This window comes from Amia ocellicauda, chromosome 10 (assembly GCF_036373705.1).
Source record: "Amia ocellicauda isolate fAmiCal2 chromosome 10, fAmiCal2.hap1, whole genome shotgun sequence".
Taxonomy (NCBI): Eukaryota; Metazoa; Chordata; class Actinopteri; order Amiiformes; family Amiidae; genus Amia; species Amia ocellicauda.
In genome coordinates this window covers 15298375-15321149 of record NC_089859.1, presented here as the reverse complement: position 1 = coordinate 15321149, position 22775 = coordinate 15298375, and the positions used below count along the sequence as shown (strand labels likewise).

The 22775-nt window shown below is 38.5% G+C and overlaps 1 protein-coding gene across 1 annotated transcript; it reads left to right on the top strand.

Moving 5' to 3' along the window:
* Nucleotides 1–61: 61 nt before the first annotated feature.
* tm9sf5 (transmembrane 9 superfamily protein member 5) lies at nucleotides 62–20032 on the top strand. The gene is made up of 17 exons (XM_066715171.1): nucleotides 62–351; nucleotides 1608–1675; nucleotides 2135–2228; nucleotides 2817–2944; nucleotides 3363–3492; nucleotides 4260–4387; nucleotides 4687–4798; nucleotides 4909–4988; nucleotides 5320–5425; nucleotides 5644–5776; nucleotides 9767–9886; nucleotides 10200–10257; nucleotides 10888–11047; nucleotides 11213–11364; nucleotides 11503–11614; nucleotides 12295–12466; nucleotides 19178–20032. The coding sequence occupies exons 1-17, from the start codon at nucleotides 220–222 to the stop codon at nucleotides 19243–19245; spliced, it is 1953 nt and encodes a 650-aa protein (XP_066571268.1). The 5' UTR covers nucleotides 62–219; the 3' UTR covers nucleotides 19246–20032.
* The last annotated feature ends 2743 nt before the right edge of the window (nucleotides 20033–22775 follow it).

Sequence of the window (22775 nt, the reverse complement as noted above, 5' to 3'; positions counted from 1 at the left end):
GAGCTGTTTCCCCTCTGTGGTGTTTACCCAGAAGTCTCTGCGGGAAAGTGACATCCATTCCTCCAACGTCAGCTCAAACAAACTCGGAGAGCTACAACAGCAGCAGCAGCTAGGGTTGTGCGTAACTCCCTTCTCTCCGGCTGCTTCTGGAAAACCTAACAAGAACGGAAACAGCCATACCGACAGAAATAAAACACAGAGCCTTCCCCCGGCAGAAGAATGAAGTCCTTTAATCTCCCCGTTTTTTTAATTCTACACACGTTAGCTTTTAAATACTGCTGCAGCTTCTATCTTCCGGGTTTAGCCCCTGTAAGTTTCTGCGGGGAAAAAGACGAAACCGAAGAATGCAAGGTAATAATACTATATATCTTTTGTTAATATAATAATATAACGACAGACGTTTTCTCTTAGATTAAATATCGTTCATTTGCCTCCCTTTCGACGACCGGTCAGCTACCTGTCACGGATTTAAGCCTTGTGTTGAAATAGTTGTGATGGATGTCCAGGTTTGTAGATATAACTAACTTGCTACTCACAAGGCCCATTTTACGTACTACTAACTAGACTCGTGTAACTGGCTCTACAGAGAGACTCGTATAACCAGTTTTTCAAACTAGAATGTCATTTTGTATCTTAATACGTATCTTCTCTGTGTCAAATTACAATTTAACGTCCCATGATTTTTGTCACAGTTACATGATCCGGCTGCTATACTGAACTGTATTTAATAAATATGCACTTACATATAGTGTATCCTGGTTGCGCAATGTTTCTTTTATGACCTTTGACTGAGAATATATTGGAGTGTAGACTTAGGTTGGCCTAATATGTTGTAAATTATACATTTGTAGATTTGATTATATTGTACTCTTACAAATCTTGGAAAGACGCCATGGATAAAAGCATCTGCAAATTGAATAATAGTAAGTTCATTTGCAAGAAGGTCTAAACTGCAGCATTTTTAGGCAACTTTTCTATTGAAGCATTGTGACACATACTCAGTATGCCTACTCGATTGTTGAATATCTATTTTACAAGATGTCAACCAAAATCTGTATTTTAACCTACCACAGCTGGTTGCAATGTTGTATTTTATTTATTTTGTCCCTTTTTGAATGGGGAAGTGCAGCAATTGAGCCTTTACATAATACCATCATTTAAAATAAAGAAGTCATTGTTTTCCCCCTTAAGTTAAACTATATCTGTTGCGCTGTGGGCATGGATCATCTACACAAAGGACTTTAATCATTGTTATGAAACCATATAATGCTATTTCAAGAACTTGGAAGCTAGATAATATAAAAGGCCTAACCTATGGAGCATCAGGGGTCTCCAACTCTTGCCCTGGTGAGTGTCAATATCTCGGGCTGTATGGTTGTTTTCAGTCAACTACTAAATTAACTGTTTTCTGTTTCAATTTCCAGAGAGAATCTTGAGAAATCAAAACAGTTTATTTTATAATTTAATAAATGGACACTGCGTTGGAAAGACAAACCAACCTCAGTTGCTCATCACAGTATTGTAGACCCATTGTAGTACCACAAACTTCACTACATGTTCCCATACTGGTCCTGCAAAACCATACCAAATACTTTGTTTATTTCCAGTCTGTGATTCAGCTCTTTGTGAACCGCCTGGACTCTGTTGAATCCGTGTTGCCTTATGAGTATGATGCGTAAGTATTAGTCCATCTTAGTTCTTAACTGTATTGATCTCCCACATTAAGAGATCATTTCAAATTTTCGTTATTATTTTTATTATAAGAACCTCAAATATGTTTTGTTTGTAATGCCACATTTTAAGATTAGGTGTAAGTGATACTGCACACCTCAGAGATGGGCTGTCATGTCATAAATAATTATTAGGTAAGAATCAGAACTTCAGTGTGATGTGACCCTTGACATATAAAACAAAGGCCTATATTTAGTTAAAACATCAGTCCCCAAGCATTTCTAAATAGGTGGCTTCCTATTGGGAAGATGGAAGTAAACTCTGGCATACAGAAAACCACCAGGGAGTAACATTGGCTGATTACAAATTTGTATTCAGTTTGAGTCACAGTAAGAAAATGTAAAATTTTTAATTAACGTTATTTCCCCACTTTTATATATACTTTTTCTTTTTTTTATAATAGTTTTGATTTCTGCCAAGATGCTACAGAGAAGCGGCCATCTGAAAACCTGGGCCAGGTGCTGTTTGGAGAGAGAATTGAATCTTCGCCTTACAAGGTAGTTATGTAAAAGTGCTGGTGGTATTTAGGTAAACTTATGAGAAATATTTAATTATGTCTTTGTTTCCTTGAGGATACAGAATGTTTTAATTAAATTCACACTTTTAGCATTCTTGTACTCTTAACGAAGTGATACTTAATGTCTTGTGTAAATCAAACTTTTAGTTTTTCTGACAATATAGTTAATGTACTCTATAATCTCCCAACTGTCTCTTTTCTTCTACACCATGTGCTGAAAATGTAGAAATGTAGGCAAATGCCTGCCAACTTTTTTGTCTAGGATAGAAGCTGTTATTTGCATTTCTTTTACCCCCAAATACTTGCTTGCCTTGGTTTTATTCATCTGTAGTAAATTGTGATAACTTTTAAATGTAGCTTATGTATATGGTCAGCAAGCATACTTGGAGCTTAGAGCAGAAACACAAATTCAAATGTAAACCAGCTGAAAATTATGGAATTAGACTTGTTTGAGCAAAGCGTGACACTATTTCATACAAACCACTCAAAATGCATGTATTTTTTAGGGGAATGGGGGGGTACTGATGTTGCAGGAGAACATAACGACATGTCATGTTTTCTATTGCAGTTCACATTCTTGAAAGAAGAGACATGTAAGAAGGTTTGCTCAAAGGTTTATGATCCCAGTAAGCCAGAAGACAAGTTAAAGCTGATATTTCTCAAGAAGGGAATGCAGCTCAATTATCAGCACCACTGGTGAGTATCCTGCCAATTATGTGATCCTTTCGTTTTCTCCACATTAGTAATGACATTTCCTCTAGCTCTGTGTTTGTCGTACAAAGGCATTATGTAAATTTATGCGACTCCTGCCAAATCAATTTAAACATCCAGAGTTCAAATTTAAATTTATCACATGAAATTAAATGTTGAATTTGAATCATAGAAGTTTTATGCTTTTCAGTTATCACATGTAATTATTGGTCACATTAGTATTTTAATATATACATATTATTTTGAGTAGTACCTCCATTTTGTCTAACCTATTAACTATTTCCCTACCTACCTAGTCTTGCTTTTCAGTGGGAGAAAAACAATGTCTGAAGCTTGTTATGCTCTCCTCACTGAGAGAACAATGTGTATCCGTTTGTAATAAAGCAGGTCGACTGTATTTCAGGATAATTGATAACATGCCTGTCACTTGGTGTTATGACGTGGAGGACCAGCAGAAATACTGCAATCCTGGCTTCCCTGTTGGCTGCTACGTAACAGCTGATGGACGACCTAAGGATGCTTGTGTTATCAATGTGAGTTTTTCCCTGACTTCCTGTAAAGTGATCTAACTATATCCTGAACATGAAATGCATATCTGTGTAGCACCTTGTTGAGGTGGAAGGCAAACTTGCTTAGCAAAACAATGAGTATAAAATATATTACAAAGCAATTAACAGTTGTTGAGCCTACTGAATGTTTACAAAATGGTTTGTTTTATCACTGTATACCAGTAAAATGGTAGATATGGAAATGTGCAATGTTTAACCAAGTATCCAGAGCAGAGAGCAGTTACTTCCTGCTTAGCTCCTTATGATTGTGTTTATTCAATGTATTCCTATAATTTTCTTTCATAGTTTACTACAGCCTTGCAAAGTTAAGCAAACACCTACTTTAGTTCTGCTAAGGGAAATAACTGATAGCGCTTGCAACATTTTGCATGACAAGGAAATATTTTCTTAAATTGAATGTTAGTGAAAATAGTCCAGTACACTCACGCAGCTACTGCTGTGGGAGTATTTGTCAAGATTTTGCATAGTATTCAGCTGTGTGCAAGTGCAAACAGGAGAAACCCCAACGGTGTGATTTAAAAGGCGGTTTGTTTTCCCAAATCGACATTTCATTATAAGAATAAAGTGCTGTTCTACCCCAGGAGGGAAGCGGCAGCCAAAATGTTTTCAGTCAGACTGGCACAAATCCCGGATGCCATCATTGGTGTGCTGGAATCGGAGAGTGCAGCTTATGGAGGGCAGATGAGTGAACATATTGAGGAAGAACTATTGCATTTTGTGCTGTTTTGCAGTCTGAGTTCAATAAGAAGAATACTTTCTACCTCTTCAATCACGTGGATATAACTATAACATACCACAGCGGAGATGGTGAAAGCTGGACAGGATCGAGGCTTGTAGGGGCAAAGCTGGAACCTAAGAGGTAATATTGGTTTTTTATTTATTTTAGATGCATCATGGCAGTGTAAATACATGTTTAAAGTTTGACATGCTCCCGTTGAATACTGTATGATTTTAAACCTGGAAATGCAGTGTATTTTTTTATGACCAGGTAAATGGCACTGTTATGTTTTTATTTCATGTATCCACCACCAGAGGGCATTAACAACTATGAATTAAGTAGGACAAATCACCATTTCTGGTTGGGTTGTGTAGGTCTGTGTGAGGGGTAATTGCTAATTAAACCAAATACCATAACAGAGCTCATTAAATTTTTTCCAGTTTCAAGCAAAGTGATGTAAACAATCCTGACTGTCAAGGAGCCCCCATGGAAATACCTGGAGAAAACATGGAAAAGATGCAGTATGTCTACACCTACTCTGTTCGCTTTGAAGTAAGTATAGCATATCATGAGTTTGTTTTGGGTGTTATAAAAACTCAATCGCTTTACTAGATGCAGTAATGAAGTATTCTGACAATGTTTTCTCACCCCCTCAATTGTAGAAAAACAATGAAATCAAATGGGCCTCTAGATGGGATTACATTTTGGTATCCATGCCTCACACCAATATTCAGTGGTTCAGGTAAGATATGTGTTCAGCTTCTTTACAACAAATGTGTGCAGTTATTTACAAATATCAGGTTAGCAGCACACTGCTGTTTTTATATTCCTGGCATAGCGGTGCCTTGCCTGACTTAAAATGCGTTTGATTGTTGCTATTCTGTTACTGAATAATAAGATTTAAGGTTACAAACTCATTTTGTTTTTACATTTCATGACGTCTTGATCCAAACAAAAAAAAACTTTAAAACAAACGGAACAGTTGGAATGTCACTTTTACTCTTACCACAGATTTAAGCATTTATTTTATAAGCTTAATTGGTTTGTTTGTTTCCTCTCCACTGTGTCCCCAGCATCATGAACTCTCTGGTTATTGTCCTCTTCCTTTCGGGAATGGTGGCCATGATTATGCTGCGAACTCTTCACAAGGACATCGCCAGATACAACCAGGTGGATCAGGTATAGCCATCTCTTGGTGTGTATATCTAGTGGTTTTTCAGGCATGAATTGAAGTGTCACACATTTACAGAGTCTTGATATAAGCCTATATTCAGGTTGGGCACCCATCTGTGAAGTGCTTCTGGGATCCTTTCGGTACGGAATAAAACTCTTAAGTGCCAAAGTGTTATGAAGGGCCGCAGCATGTGAACTGTGTGCTGCTCTGTGATTGGCTGCAGGAGGAAGCGCAGGAGGAGTCGGGGTGGAAGCAGGTGCACGGGGATGTCTTCAGACCACCCAGAAAAGGCATGCTCCTCTCCATCTTCCTGGGCCAGGGCACTCAGATCTTCATCATGACCTTCATCACACTGTGTGAGTTCACCGCACCCCCCGAGACTCTCAAGCGCACGCATCCTGAATGACGCAGGGTTTTATTGTCACAGAGGATTATGGTTGGCAGGTATGGGGTATGCATCTAATTTCTGTGAGTAGATCTGTCACATGATCCACTCTATTGTTAGTTGGTTTAGTGTTTTTCCTTTTATACAGTAGAGGAATGCTGTCTGAACAAGAAATGTATAATAATGAGTAGGGATTAGACCAAATAGTCAAACAATAGTTGGGAACTTTTGACAATTACAAATTTCGAAAATATAATTAAAAATATGTATAGATTTTATTTTAAAAATGGCTATTTATGTAGCGGTAATGAAGAATTACTTTCAGGTGGGATTTTTTTATTTCTTATCTGTGATTGGCTAAACCAGAAAGTACCTTAGCTAACAGAAGTTCTGCATGGAAATACTTTGACATGTAAACACTATTAAGTGTAAAATATGTGCAGTGCAATTAAACTACAGTTGTAGATTTATGTTAATGTTAACCCACCTAAAAGCCAAACACCCTTTTGTGATGCTAGCAATGACAGAACTGGCAACAATCAAACAAATATTAAGCTAGTTACATACATAGCCTGATATTGCTTACAGGTTTTCTTTTTTTTTTTTTTATTCACTGGAAATCGAACACGCACGTATGTGTATGTTTAAGATTTGATTAAGGTAGACCTGTAGTCTAGATGTTGAGTGTGGTTTGAAAACGTGGAAAAGTAAATTGTTTAGTTAAGTGGATTGTGTAAATTAGCTACCTTGATCGTCTAATATATTTTGTATTTTTTTTGTATGACTGGTAAATATTGCCCCAAGGACGCTAATGTTAATGCATTTTGCGTCACAGCTCACATTGCTAAACTACTATTGAATGAAATAATTTAATACAAATTGAAAAAGAAATACCGAAAACCTGGTCAGTCAGGTTACAGCTGTAATTGCAAAATATTCAGTTCTTAAGCACACGTCAACTCTGACGTAATTTGAGAGACTCCCATATTAAGTGTTACTTAAAAAAAAAAGTTACGTTTGTACTTGGTTTGAAATTGTAATTAACGGAAAAGGTTGTGCCAATACCACAAATGACCAAACAATTTTAAGTCATGGGAAATAGCTACACATATACACAGTCAAACCCATTTACAACATACATGGCATATAATGTACACTCTGATCCAAAGTAACAGTTACATGGTGCAGAATAAAATTGTATTCAATCCGGTTTAAATTTTGCTTTTAGGACGTATTCTGTAATACATGTGGTTATTACAACCGTCATGGCACACAGTGGTCTGTGCCAGATATTATGTACACAGGGATTTCCAAGTCTTGGGAGAGTCTGTGAGAAGCGCATATATGCTAAGCACAACTCCCATAACCTTATAGCTACACAAAGAAGCTTGGTGCGTTCACAACACGCAGACTTTCCTCATTCTGCACAGATTCTCAAGATCATTGGTTACGTTATTGTACTACAAATTTACATCATTCTGAACAGAATCTGACTATTCAGCCAGTAAATTCACAGCATTTGTGTAGATTCTGAGCAGAATGATTTAAATCTGTATACGCGATCTAAATTGGTCAGGATCTGCCAGAATGATGATATCCCTTTTATATGAAATAAAGTTAATAGTAAAAGTTAATCACACGCACGTCCAGCTTACTTAGTACGTGCAGGTACAAAAAAATCTTTATAAAGTAAAAAGAAAGAAATACCCGCACACTTACCACAGCTCCAATGCACAAATAAAAAGTATTTATGTAACCCATGCTTCACAGGTTTTTAGGAAGAATGTTTCAAACTACACAAGATCTTCATCAGGATATGGATGTATGGATTAGGACATGGATCCTGATGAAGATCTCTTGTAGATTGAAATATTTTTGTGAAATAAAGTGGAAATGCTGTTTTAATTGTTGTTTTCTCATCATACACAGTGTTCTGTGTTTTGGTTTTTATTTTGATAAAACAAACGCTAAAACTGGATGAAAATCAGTGTAAAAAAATTATCGGGTTTAGTAAGATGGTGTGGGGGGGGGTGGAGAAAGCTTTTACTATAGCCTACATCAGTGTTTCTCAACCCAGGTCCTGACAAACAACTCTTCTGTTTGCTCACCTATGCTTTCAGCTCTCAGTTATTTAAGCACACCTGTAATTGAACAAATGAAGTGATTAATTTGAAATGTCCTGTTATTTTCAGCTCTCATGTGTTGGTTGATAATTCCATTTAAGGTTTCAATTAAACAAGTGAGCGCTCTGTTAGATCAACAACCAGCAGACGCATGGGTTCGCCAGGACCCGTTTTGAGAACCTCTGGCTACATTAAATGCTCAAACTTTATGAAGTGTCTGTTGCATTTAAATTAAGTAGCCATATGTATTATATGCATATTTATTTAAAACCAAGTAAATAATAATACATATTGTTCTATTCAACACATTACATTTTATTTCAAAACCATAAAGGAGTTCTACAAAAGTTACCAATTATACACAAATATCACTTTTGCTGAGTTTCTTGTGCTGTTTGCACTGTCCTTAATGCCACAGTGCTTACCAACCCCCGTATGTGAGCCTATCATATAGCACGATATTAAACCCCTGACCTCCAGCAAGCAGCTTTGATGAGAGTGCTGACAAGATAATGTTGTAATATCAAACAAGCTTGTGAACATTTATACTACATATACATTGATCAGATAGTACTAAGTTTAATTTTGCATTTACATCTTTGTGTACTCTTTATAAGTTGATGGTAGCTTGTTTTATGTGGGTGGATTGGATGGCTGTAAGGGGAGGAGGAGGCTGTCATGACAAGAGTGGTTCTTTCCAATTGTTTTTATTAATTTCCTCATTATTTGCTGTGTGCATTTCCAACTTTCCAGCATTTTGTTGTAAGCGAATAAATTTAGTCATGGAAAATCAGAAAATTACCATGGAAAAGTGATGGAACATAAAAATCTGATTTGCATGGGAACCCTGGAAAGAGCAATGACACATGTCTGTAGTCAGACAGCTGTTTCGCTCTCTGTACGTTTTATTTCTCTAGGACTTCAGAAGGACAGAAACATCAGTCATGACAGCCCCTACTGGAAATCATGCAGCACAGATCTGAGACTACCTCTGTGTCCTGCAGGGGCTGTCAGGCTTGTTATCAGTTCAGTACAGGCAGTAGCAAGGAAGGAATTACCTGGATTAAAATGGCAAAACGTTATTTAGCGTCTTTCTGTGCACAAGCCTTATACAAGAGCAGACACCAATAATTAATTTTTTGTATCCCCCATCCACACACACACACACCTCTCGTTATTATGTATATATGAACTATTTCAGGAATGGGTATATTTAAAAAATAAAAAGTGTGCATCAGCCACATGCCACAATCATCTGCCACCTTTCTTTATCACTCACACATTCAATTCTGTGGCTTCCTTGTTGGGATTGACATTTGAAAGCCTGGTAATTCCCTTATCGGTAGAGGGACTCGAATCAATCTCCTGCTTATGATTGCCCGGCAGACTTCGTGCTGGGAGGTTAAAGACAGAACGTGCTTGGCGACTTTGTCTGATTTTGTGAACCTGTTGTTTCCATCACCTCATTAACTTTTCCTCCATTTCACACACCTTGAACTTTTGTCTTTCGTTAAAAATTTCCCTGTGAAGAAGGAAGTCTTCTATTGCATTGGAGGATTTATGGTAACTGAATTCAATCATTACCAGAGTAGGGGAGCTCACAAAAAGATATATTGCTTCATAGTTTGTTCTTTTTTACTGGATTAATAAACCCTTAAATAAATAAGGAAGTGGATTATCCCGTTAAAAAAAAAAAAAAAAAAAAAAAATCCTGTTTGTCAAAATTACTGTACAAAGTCTCGGGAGCAGGCCAGAGAAAATGAAATTATTTGATCTTCAGTTATTAATATATATTTTTTTTTAATTTAGTTTTGTAATATTACATTTTCTTTCCCCAGTCATGGCCTGCCTTGGCTTCCTCTCGCCTGCTAACCGTGGGGCTCTGATGACCTGCGCTGTGGTTCTGTGGGTCCTGTTGGGAACACCAGCCGGCTATGTGTCCGCCCGCATGTATAAAAGTAAGTGCGTTTCAAAAGGCTTCTGGTTTCAGCCCATTCCCACTGCATTCTACGCCCAAAGCTTTGAAAGCCTGACCGATGAGGCAGGTGTAGTTTCTATTACCAGGGAAAGTCGACGAGGATGGGGTAGGATGGTGTGGGGTGGGGCGGCAGTTGTCTCCCTGCAGTAAATCCAAACATCAATGTGATTTCTGCAGCTTCTTCTGTTCTTTGTTTCCTGGGGGGGGTTCTGTTGACCTGTTTATGTGAGCATAGGAAAATGGGGAAAAATAAGTAAACATCTGATTGCTTGCTATTTGATTTGTTTCCTCAGCATTTGGTGGTGAAAAATGGAAAACCAATGTGTTGATGACTGCTCTTCTATGTCCTGGGTAGGTATCTGATGTCCATATGCCAACACACTGATTAATCTGTCCTGCATTTTCAATTTAATGCTTTAAAAATGTATATGTCAATTGATAGTCTCCTGCCTCTATTAAACCCTATTTATCCTGCCTTTGTTGTTGGAGGAACATTATGTTTCTGATATTTTTAAATTTGAGATGCTTATCTTCACATCTTTATTTTTATTTTGATAAAAACATATACATGCTCACTGACAGGGATTGAAGAGGTTCTATAAATGTCTGTATTTATATATAGATTTAATAATCCTAACCCTAACGCCCCCCCACCCACACTTGCACATTTGTATAGGGCTCTGGCAACTTGTCATTTAAAAATGAAGATCTGTTAATTACCATCCACACCTTTGGATGACACTCTTGCTATAACTGGGGAGTGTGGCTGCGAGTCCCCACACTGGTTAGACCAGTTGGTGAGGACACTCGAGTGGCCTGACTCAGTGGTTACGTGCCGCACCTTGCTCACACAACTACCTACATACCTACTCTCTTCATAGCTGTGTAATTGGGATGGCAGCGGTGTTATTGTATAGCACTCAGCGGGCCATGCTGACGCGGCGACCCAAATTAACGCTTCTTTTCTCGCTGTCCTTTTAGGATTGTGTTTGCCGATTTCTTCATCATGAACCTGATTCTGTGGGTTAAAGGGTCATCGGCAGCCATTCCTTTCGGTACCCTGGTGGCTGTTCTGGCCATGTGGTTTGGCATCTCTGTGCCCCTGACCTTCATAGGAGCCTACTTTGGGTTTAAAAAAAGAGTAAGTTCAGTCAGTCAGTCTGACTTTCAAGCCTCGGTTTTATTAACCTTCTTAGGCCGGTAGTTTTGAGTAGAAATCACGCAAGTGCAACCATTCCATACAGAGTATTTTTCATTACACCAATTAAAATGAATGCTTTATTTATTTATCTATTTCCATCTTCAGGCAATTGAGCACCCTGTGCGGACAAATCAGATTCCTCGCCAGATCCCAGAACAGTCGTTTTTCACCAAACCCCTACCCGGCATTGTCATGGGGGGGATTCTTCCCTTCGGTTGCATTTTCATTCAGCTGTTTTTCATCCTTAACAGCATTTGGTAATTGCTTTTTTGTGTATGTATATAATATATGTATGTGTATGTGTTTTTAATGTTCATGTGTTTCATTGAGAATTTATTTGAACAAATACCTGTACCTGTATGAACATTTAAGAATTGCTGCTTCTCTTCCCGCAGGTCCCACCAGATGTACTATATGTTCGGCTTCCTCTTTTTGGTTTTTATCATTCTGCTCATCACCTGCTCTGAGGCCACCATTCTCCTGTGCTACTTCCATCTATGTGCCGAGGTAAGAGAATTTATTACGGGATGGATGACTATATCCATCCCATAATAGGAAATGGCCAGCCCTTATTGTTAGAACAGACTTGGCTTAACTTGGCAGATTCAAGATTGTGTTCAAAGATTCAAAAGATTCAAGATGCATTTCAGTCGGTCAAAAAGATAGTTTTTTTTGTTTGTTTTTTTTTTCCTGTCCACATTTACTGATATTGAAACTAAATGCAGAGTTTAAGTGGTGGTTTAAAAATATGCAGGTATTTCAGTTTCAAGTATTTGTCTATAAAACATGTTTCCCTGTTAAAGAATAAGAATCAATACTTTAAGAATTTCATGTGACCTTGCCTTCTGTGCAGGGGTGGCAGTGAGGCTACATTCTTGGCCTTTTAAAAGTGTCAGCCCTGTACCTACTTTTGTTGCTTTTTTACTTCAGTATCGTAATACCTGCAAAACCAGTTACACTCCGACCTTCAGGTTATTCATTCTGGGTTGGGGCTGGAGTAGAATGGCAGTCCCGCTGCTCCTGTGCCATTGTGCTCCAGCCCCAGCCCTGGTTTAATAACTTGCAGGCCAGAGAGAGGGCTTAATGGTCCCTCTGTTCATTTTGTTTAATACATTTTTTCTCTTTCAAATGCATTACATTTTTTTCCTCTCCCTTTGTCTTTCCTTTTTTCCATTCTTTCTTCCCAGGACTATCACTGGTGGTGGAGGTCCTTCCTAACCAGTGGCTTCACGGCGGTCTACCTGTTTATCTACGCCGTCCACTACTTCTTCTCTAAGCTGCAGATCACGGGTACAGCCAGCACCATCCTCTACTTCGGCTACACGATGATCATGGTGCTCATATTCTTCCTTTTCACAGGTGAGTGCTGTCCTAGCAGCCATAATTCCTGGGCACATCATGCCAGTGCAGAGGATGGGTCTGGGTCCTGGGGTGCCATCTTGTCTGCTGCCTTTCCCTCCACCCCAGCACCCAACGAGTTAATTCAGCACATTTTTGGCTTAAATTTAAAACCCCAGCTCTTTGCTGTTTCTCGGGTGGTTGGTGGCTTAAAGTGACTTCTGGGACTAGGGTGTTGTTTTCCTGTTGCCCCACAGGGTGACCTTAGCTGTTCCTCTCCGTTTGCAAGTCTGTATTCTGACAAGTTTCTTCAGTTATTGAAGTGATCAGTGTCCATTAAAGATTGAACTGCAGTGGCATGGTTGTGGAGAGCAACAACTGTCCACTGCTTTGGTAAAGGGATTCAACACAATATAGTTTCTTATTTAAGGTTTTAATTGTATTTTTTTTAAATCTGGTGTGTTGCGACCCTACGTACAGAATTGTTGTTGATGCGTTTCCTTGTGTGATTCAGTACGATGCTTTATAGTGGTATTGCATCTTCTGGGTGAGATCTGCCATCCATCCACCTGCATGTGAATAGATGTCAGGAGAATAAACATTTCCTCCCAACGTCTTTCTGTTGATATTAAGTATTCAACAAATTGGAATTGTGTTTAATGCTACCAGTTACAGGGCTGCAGTTAAAACAAAAATGCCTCAAATTAATGCTCTTTGCTGGCTCTGGCATGGAAAGTGGGCAGAAATTGGACCAATGCGTGTAATTAGAAATCCCACGAGCATGGACCTGAAAAGTGTGTTTTGTTATTTTTGATTGGCTGCTTTATTATTATGATGATGATGCGCTGTTGTTGGCTTACAGTTAAAATCTCCTGTGTGTTTCGGCCTGAGTTTCTTAGCAGGAAAATACTTTATAAGACTGCAGTGGATCATCAGGGTTTAGTCATCAGAACTGTCATCAGTCATCTGGGTGCTGTATCTAAAGTGGGTTCTGTTTATGGTGTTTTTACAATCAGTTTCCCCACTTAAACGGAACTTGTTAACTTGTATGTCACAGTCAATTAAGATAAGAGCTAAAAAGAAATGCAGAATTGCTGAAACCTTGGGGATTCTCATGCGGACTTCTTTGAATTGTAAATTCTTAGCTATTTGTTGGATCAACAGGGTGGAAATGCAGCATGTGTTTGGTGCATCTGTCAGTGCTGTGCTGTTGTAGCGTAAGGGATTATTGGAACTGTTGGAGCATTACACAATGCTCTGTTCTTTTAAGGGTTAACTTGGAAGGGTTTCAGGATATGTATTTCGTTTACAATTTTTCCATGTGTGTGTAAACTGGGTGTGTTTACACTGGGAGGGGGGAAGGTTATTCATATTTTTTGGGTGAAACATTGACTCAGCTTCCTTATTGCTCCTGTGTTTCAGAGATTTGATTGGATGCTACGACCAGTCAATATTGACAGACGAGCATCTAACAAGCTGGTAGCTTGAAAGTAGAAACTGGTGGTGTGGTTGTGGTTTGCTCTAATAACGGAAACTGCAACATGAAAAACAGTGTAGCTCTAGTTGATAAGTGTTACAACTCTTCTGAAGTGGCATCATTTAACAGAGCAATGTAAAGTCTGATTAGTCAGCTTGATTACTTATTCATGTAACTTTAGCAGTCTTGTGCGAGGTGTTTGTTTTTTGTTCTTCCTTCCATGAAACAGGGTACACCTTTTCAGTGGAGCCCTACAGTTTATACATGTAGAATACAAATAAAAAAAATTAAATCAGTCTGTCTTTGTTCATTTATAAGGCATTACAGTAACATTGGATGTCACATATTGTAGACCAAACAAATTAATTGCTTTCCTCGTACGTTTTTGTATGTCAGTTAACCAATATCGGTCCAAGTATCAGTCCCTTAGACAAGTCACAATTTCAAATATTTTGCATATTTATGTTTTCCCCAAGATAACATTGAGTTAATAGCTTCCTTTTTTCATATTACATTTTATGGGGGGGGGGGGGGTGCTGTGGGCATGGGAGTCTGCTGTGAAGTATTTACTAGATTTGTTTTTTAAAGCAAAGGGGGAGAAATAGGATTATTTTAGACCTGGATGTCCTATGCCCATCCTGCATCTCTGCAAAGGACCTGAAGAGAAATCGCTTGCATGGGGGTTTTGAATGTGGAAATGTTATTCTCTATTGCAATGGATTTATATAAGAAAAAATGGAGGGGGTGCTCAGGGGTCTTTATTTTAATTTTATATGGCTGTTTAGACCTAAACCAAGTATGATAAGATTGCAAATGCAGTTTTCATTGGACTCCAAACAAGTAATGGAATAATGAGTGCCCTGCTGTGGTTTTGTTTTGCTGCACTTAATTATCATTATTATAACTGTTAGGAAATACAATCTGGGCTTTCCCCTTCGGATTTATCAGCCTCCCTCCTCTGCCGGTGTGGAGAGGGCTGCTCATCTCTTGCACTGGTAAAAGCTTTTATCTGGTCCTGCAGCTTCAAGATTACTCTGCTCTCCATTTTAGGCTTCTGTTAGCAGCAACTAAATTGAGCCTTGTGAGCCTCTCAAATGTTTTTACATCACCTGTGCAATGCTAGGTGTATAATGAGAGAGCATTGACCTACCTATTCTAATCCATTCTTATGTATTCATGCATTTAATATGAACTCAATTAAGTGAGGGTGTACCAGCGGCTTCATATTATATATAAATTAAAATGTATCATCTTCATTATCATTAACCTAAGGAATTCCCATATCATCCAAAGTAGGCATGTTTTTGTATGTATTGTGCACGTGCATGTGTAATATATAGGCATGTATGAATATGAATATGCCCAGTTAAATGCTGTGCCTATTTTGACCAAACAAAGTAAAAGTTATTGATACTATACACTCACCTTAAGGATTATTAGGAACACCTGTTCAATTTCTCATTAATGCAATTATCTAACCAACCAATCACATGGCAGTTGCTTCAATGCATTTAGGGGTGTGGTCCTGGTCAAGACAATCTCCTGAACTCCAAACTGAATGTCTGAATGGGAAAGAAAGGTGATTTAAGCAATTTTGAGCGTGGCATGGTTGTTGGTGCCAGACGGGCCGGTCTGAGTATTTCACAATCTGCTCAGTTACTGGGATTTTCACGCACAACCATTTCTAGGGTTTACAAAGAATGGTGTGAAAAGGGAAAAACATCCAGTATGCGGCAGTCCTGTGGGCGAAAATGCCTTGTTGATGCTAGAGGTCAGAGGAGAATGGGCCGATTCTGATTCAAGCTGATAGAAGAGCAACTTTGACTGAAATAACCACTCGTTACAACCGAGGTATGCAGCAAAGCATTTGTGAAGCCACAACACGTACAACCTTGAGGCGGATGGGCTACAACAGCAGAAGACCCCACCGGGTACCACTCATCTCCACTACAAATAGGAAAAAGAGGCTACAATTTGCACAAGCTCACCAAAATTGGACAGTTGAAGACTGGAAAAATGTTGCCTGGTCTGATGAGTCTCGATTTCTGTTGAGACATTCAGATGGTAGAGTCAGAATTTGGCGTAAACAGAATGAGAACATGGATCCATCATGCCTTGTTACCACTGTGCAGGCTGGTGGTGGTGGTGTAATGGTGTGGGGGATGTTTTCTTGGCACACTTTAGGCCCCTTAGTGCCAACTGGGCATCGTTTAAATGCCACGGCCTACCTGAGCATTGTTTCTGACCATGTCCATCCCTTTATGACCACCATGTACCCACCCTCTGATGGCTACTTCCAGCAGGATAATGCACCATGTCACAAAGGTCGAATCATTTCAAATTGGTTTCTTGAACATGACAATGAGTTCACTGTACTAAACTGGCCCCCACAGTCACCAGATCTCAACCCAATAGAGCATCTTTGGGATGTGGTGGAACGGGAGCTTCGTGCCCTGGATGTGCATCCCACAAATCTCCATCAACTGCAAGAGGCTATCCTATCAATATGGGCCAACATTTCTAAATAATGCTTTCAGCACCTTGTTGAATCAATGCCACGTAGAATTAAGGCAGTTCTGAAGGCGAAAGGGGGTCAAACACAGTATTAGTATGGTGTTCCTAATAATCCTTTAGGTGAGTGTATACTATCTATCTATTTATTTATTTATTTATTTATTAAAATGCTGCTTTTCAGAGATGGTGGGGAGGAGGGGGGGGCTTTTAAAACAGCCTTCTCATTTTACATATGAATTTCTGCATCAAAGAGCTAAAAAAGCTGCAGAACAGGTCCTCAGATGTGAGAGAAAGCGGGGATGCTGCTTTAATTAGCGCCAAGCTCAAAGTAATTGTGCGCGGCCATGTATTTTTAGGAAGGGTACAATGTGCTGGTAGTGATTGTGAGTCATGGCTGCTCTGTGTGGAGTCTCAGATAAGGGCGAGGGGCCGCTGGGAGTGGGGGCGTAAGGGAGAGCGGCCACTGCAGCGCTGCACACCTTATCTGGAGGAGCCAGGGGGTCTCCGTCGGGAATTTAAACACGCTTGAAATTGCTGCAGTCACATTCAAATTGCTCTCTTCACTACTGCTGCAAACCACTCCACCAGCTGACTCCAAGACAGGGAGGTCAGTCTTTGACAATGCATATTTACATCTCTTTGACAATACATCTTTACATCTCCCTCTGTCTCCTAAAAAATACATGCGTGTACATGTACACACAAACATACTAATGGGATTTAATGTTACAAACATGAAGGTGTAAAAAAAAAAAAAGGAAAAAGGCAGAGGTGGTTATCAGTCTTTGCTGCTATTTTACATGCCCACACAAATAGCACAGTGCTTCGTCTCGCACAGATGTCGGACAAACCTGCGTACATGCCTTTGCTTTTCTTTTCTTTTAATGGTGAATGTAAATGCCAGTCGTCCAGCATCAGAAATGTGGCCTAATTAGTTCTGCTGTCCTGATTTATCTGTGAACTACGAGTTGCCCACAGACAAGACAGCCAGGGTTGTCGCTGTGGCATACTTGTGAAATGCTGAGGAACAAACAAGAATCTGAGCTGTAGTCTGTACTCCTGTGTACAACCTCAGTGGTGCTGGGAGGTGGAAGGCCGTCTGAAACGGTTCAGGCCTTCCCGGAAGCTTTTGCCTCCTTAGCTTGAAAAACATTTCAGGCAGCGCAATGTATGTATGTGTTTATTTATTTATATATTGTGTTGCCATGGATTATAATAGATTCATCTGGAGCCCTAACTACTGCTGTTATGGCAACTTCTCCATGCTGCCACTTGAAACATAAAGATGTGCACAGATGAGGGTCCAGCTTGTTCATTGACAGAGATAGTGAGCAACAACATGGTGTGCTTTTCGGGGGAATTAATGAATGGATGAATAAATAAGTAACGGTCCAGCATCCTCCCACAAGACCACACCAAGAGTTAATTCAATGATTGCTGTATTTTATTTATTTAAAAATAAAATAAAATAAATCTTGGGTATGTAAGAAAATTAACTACTGATCCCTTTTTAGTATTTTTTTTTCCCTCATTCATGCCTTTATTCTCTTTTCATTCCACAGACGTAGGAATTGATTTCACAAATGTGAAATAATATCCCCAGAAAAACTTTTTTCCCAGAAAATATTTATGGTGTCCGACACTTAGACCAGGTTCAGTGCCATTTCCTTACTCTGGTTGTTATCCCCTGTATTTGACATCAGTTCCCTTGTCTGAACTTGACTGGTTAATCTAAATCAGCCTGTGTGGATCAGAGATTCACATCCTCATCTTTGAACCAATGTTTGAAGTCCTGACACAGAGGACACAGAGGTCTTTTAATAAATAACCCAAGACCACTGAATTGAATTTTGAGGATTGTGCTCTGAATTATACACGTTAATGCCAATGTTATAAATAATGGGGTTGAACGATCAAAGTTTAAATGATTTTAAGTTGGTTTTCATTCAGCCGCCAATCTCAACACTGTTATTTACGAACAGGTGCGCACTGTTAATAAAGCAAGCACAAAGAGCTTCTGGAGAGTGGGACAGCTATTACAGTTCAGTCCCATTGTATTGGAACCTCTTGCTGTGATAAACTGAGAAAAAGAGACAGCCCCCTGCTGTGTAGAGGTTTTCTCTTGCTTTTTCCACCAGTGCATATGTGCATGTATATATATTCTCATTTGTATAGTAATTCTGTAACTCAAAATCTAATTTACAATGCAATACCATTTGATTAGTCTTAATTTGACAGTTAGACTAGTCTAACACAAGTTACTCAGTTACTTAAAAATTAAGACTGAATAAGCCTCTTCACCCCCAGGCTAACTTAGAATTTAACCTTTCCATTCAACTGTGGAAATCTGCGCTTCACAAACTCGACCACAGATCTTAAGCACCATATTTAGTTCATTGTTTCACTGCGACATCTTTTTGTGCAATTCAGCAGCAGAAAAACGTCAGAATCAATTGATGATTAACCCAAACAAGTAGCAAAATGTTATGTTGAGTGTACCAGGGAATGTAATGCATACCCAAACATGGCCGCAGCACCTGTTTAAAAATCAGACATCTACCCATTCAGACTCTCATGAACACCCACAGATGCAGACACTGTTGATATGTTAAAACAAACATATTGGACAACCAAGAACACAAGATAATACTCCTAAGTCAAGTCCTTTAGCTCTTTTAGCCCCTGAATGCTCACAACGGTGAATTTCTAGCATGCGTCATCCTTGTTTTTGTCTCTTTCAGGCACCATTGGCTTCTTTGCCTGCTTCTGGTTCGTTAACAAGATCTACAGTGTAGTCAAGGTGGACTAAACACTAAAGAAGGCTGCTGTCCGTCTTTTCATGAGCTCCCAGTTGAAGTGGCAACAGAAAAGCCAGTGCACACTTTCCAATGACAGGTATAATAAGCAGACCTTAATACAGCACCAGGTTTACTCTGTATGAAAACATCAACTATTTAAGATTTAAAAAGAAGTCCGTCTACTTTTTTGTTTGGAAATGTCTAATTATATTTTTATCTTCACTGTTAGTTTGTTGATATTATTATTATTATTATTATTATTATTTTTGATGGTCTGTCTTGCACCTTACAAGTGGTGTGTCGTCTGTTTGTGTTGACTCCAAAGACATCTTTCTGTACATGGTTTGGAAGGGGTAAATGTAATCATTTTGCAAGATCCTTTGAATGGATTTTTTTTTTTTTTTCTCAAAACATGTAGGACCTTCTATTGCTTGTTTCTTGGTAGTCCTGGCAACCTTTGAGCTGCTGTTATAATTATTGCACCTACTGTAGGCTCCTTCAAATAAATCGTTCCATGGGTTCATGAACAAAGAATGTCAGCTTTCTCTGGTAATGTCTTTTAAAATGTGATTTATTTTTTATTGTATTTTTTCCTATGATTTCTTCTTGTTCTGTTTGGGACTTGAAACAGCTTGAACTACCTGTACATAATGCCCTGTATAATTTTTAACAATTGTTTTGTCTACTATGACAGTGCCCTTTCTCAATTTTTTTTTTTTTTTTTTTTAACATGGCTGTTTCATGGTTTATAAAAATAAATGGCACAATCTTGATTACAATACATATATTTTCTTTGGATCCTACTGTTGATAGTGTGTAATTTGTTACATCTGCCTCCCAAAAGAAAGTCAGGTCAGACCATTGCAAAAGTTGGGAGAACAGTTTATACAATAAAATCTATAAAACAATTTTATATTTGACAAAACCCCTTTTATCACTGAAAAGTGTGAACTGATAAACCGTAATACCACTACATAATTCACATTTTAGCCAGGCAGGATTTCTTTCAGGGTTCTAACATATAAGCTGTCAAAATTGTTTTTTAGCAATGGACATTCCTTTCTCCATTGTTGTCAAAGGGCAATCTGTTGCTTTGAGTCTGTCCCACAGGATACAATACGTTTTGTGCAGTTTAGTAGCCTGCGTGGTCTAGTTTGATTTAAGTTGAGCAGCCATTCTTCTTGCAATTGAAAACGCAATCCTCAGGAACATTCCATAGAACCTCACACTGCAGCTTTATTCCAGGATATAAAATTTACATAAACTGTTTGAAACCATGTTGAAAATGATAAAATAAAAAATACACAATATAAATTTGTTTACATAAAATCTCTAGTTAATATATAGTATATAAAACATACTACTCATTTACTTTGTTTTCAATATAGTACATTTCATATAAATAATAAACATCTTACTGAACTGTACCAACTGTATTATTTAATAATACTTATTTCTCTTTTTTTTTTTTTTTTTTTTTCGTAAACTGGTCATTTGATTGTCTACACTGTGTTCGGAAATGGCTGAAATAAAGCCTTTTTGTGTAAAGTCTCAAAACTGAATATTGCAGAAATAGTGATCGACCTCATCAGGTAGATGCTTTTCTGTATTTTGTTTTTTGTTTAGATTTTTTTCTCCTAAGTTCCCAGCTTGGTTTTGCAGTCTCTGAACTATATGCACCATGTACAGGGTACAGAAAGACCCTTCAGTTTTAATTGTAAATATTTTCTGGAATACATGACCTACTTACTACATCATCATGTTTGGTGTCACCGTACACAGGAGGCTTGGGTATATGTGCTGCCTCTAGTGGTAACTTCATGAAAGCAGTGCTGAGCAAGATGACGTACACAACAGAGCAGCGTGAGCATTTTCACAACACCATTTTGTCCAATCGTTTTCCTGCACGTTTCGGGCATGGGCCACCATACTCTCCAGATCTGAACCCATGTGATGACTTCTTGTGGGGTTTTTTTAAGGATACTGTTTACAGAAACCACCCACACACAGTTCAAGCCAAGAAGCAAGACATCTGAACAGCTGGGAAGAGCATCAATGAAGAACTCTGGCTGTAGTACTGAAACCTGCCCAAAGACCAGTGTGGAATGCGTTGGGTGCCGATGGTGTGCATATTGGAAATCTTTTCATGTGACTTCCACTCTCCCAAGACTGCTCAGTTCATAGACCCCAAACACAAGGATGTAGGTCGTGTATATTGGTATATACAATTAAATCTGTAGTGTCTTTTTGGAAAGACCCTACATATTTATATACAAGTTTTAAAATCACACACATGCCAGAAGATTCTGATGATATGACCAGAAACTGAACACAGCACAGAGCATTATTATTCAAGTATGTGATATCCAGATGATGACCAAATGAGAAATACTGAATGAAATATTCATAGTTTAAAAAAATATGCACCCTGAAAAAGCTAAACCCGATTCTTGAGAAAATCTAATTTTAGCTACATTTATTGGGACCAACAACTCCCTAGATCTGGGATGGGAGACCTAGGAAATCCAGTTACTCTTGTGTATATATATATACATACACACATGCAGTTAGGTGCATAAATATTTGGATAGTGACATAATTGTCATAATTTTGGCTATGTACACCACCACAATGGATTTGAAAGGAAACTATGTGCTAGTGTAGACTTTCGTGTTTAATTTGAGGGTAGTTACATCCAAATTGGGTGAATGGTGTAGGAATTACACCCATTTTTATATGCGGTACCCCCAATTTTAGGGGCTCAAAAGTAATTGGACAAACTAACATAATCATGAATTAAATTGTGAGTTTCAATACTTGGTTGCAAATCCTTTGCAGTCAATGACTGCCTGAAGTCTGGAACCCATAGACATCACCAGATGCTGGGTTTCTTCCCTGGTGATGCTCTGCTCTATGTGTTTGGGTAAAATTTACATTTTCGTTTTATTCTGTAAACTACTGACAACATTTCTCCCAAATTCCAAATAAAATATGAATGGAATGGAATGGCTGCCATACATGTAGAGATGCTGATTTAAGAAAAAATTGCAGTGGTGTCTTAATTTTTTCCAGAGCTGTATATATATATATATATATATATATATATATATATGTACACTAAAGAAGAGTAAATGTGGGATGGAGTTTAATATGGAAGGAGTGGCATGTTACTGAAAGATAATCTGCTTGTTGCCTGAAGAGAAAAGTATTTCAACAATACATAATACCTGCGCTTACTTCTTGCTCTGAAACCTGGTCACTGAACTCAAAATGTATATGGAAACTGTAAAGCACACAAAGAGCCACGGAAAGAGTCATGTTTGGAATTACAAAGAATGGACAGAAAAACAAACATGGATCCGAGAACAAACAGAAGTGTGTGTCATTGTTGAAAGAGTGATGGTGTTAAAATGGCAATGGGCTGGATGAATTGCAAAGAGAAGTACAGACAAAAGATGGACAAAAGAAGCTACAGAATGGATCCCAAGAGATGGAAAAAGACCAAGAAGAAGACCACATACAAGGTGGGACGATTAAATCA

What these genes read in the sequence shown, in the direction of transcription:
- tm9sf5 (XM_066715171.1), top strand. Translation starts at nt 220, where the DNA reads ATGAAGTCCTTTAATCTCCCCGTTTTTTTAATTCTACACACGTTAGCT. An exon ending in GCAAAGCTGGAACCTAAGAG is followed by an intron (nt 4,388 to 4,686) that starts GTAATATTGGTT and finishes AATTTTTTCCAG; the next exon opens with TTTCAAGCAAAGTGATGTAA. An exon ending in CATATTCTTCCTTTTCACAG is followed by an intron (nt 12,467 to 19,177) that starts GTGAGTGCTGTC and finishes TGTCTCTTTCAG; the next exon opens with GCACCATTGGCTTCTTTGCC.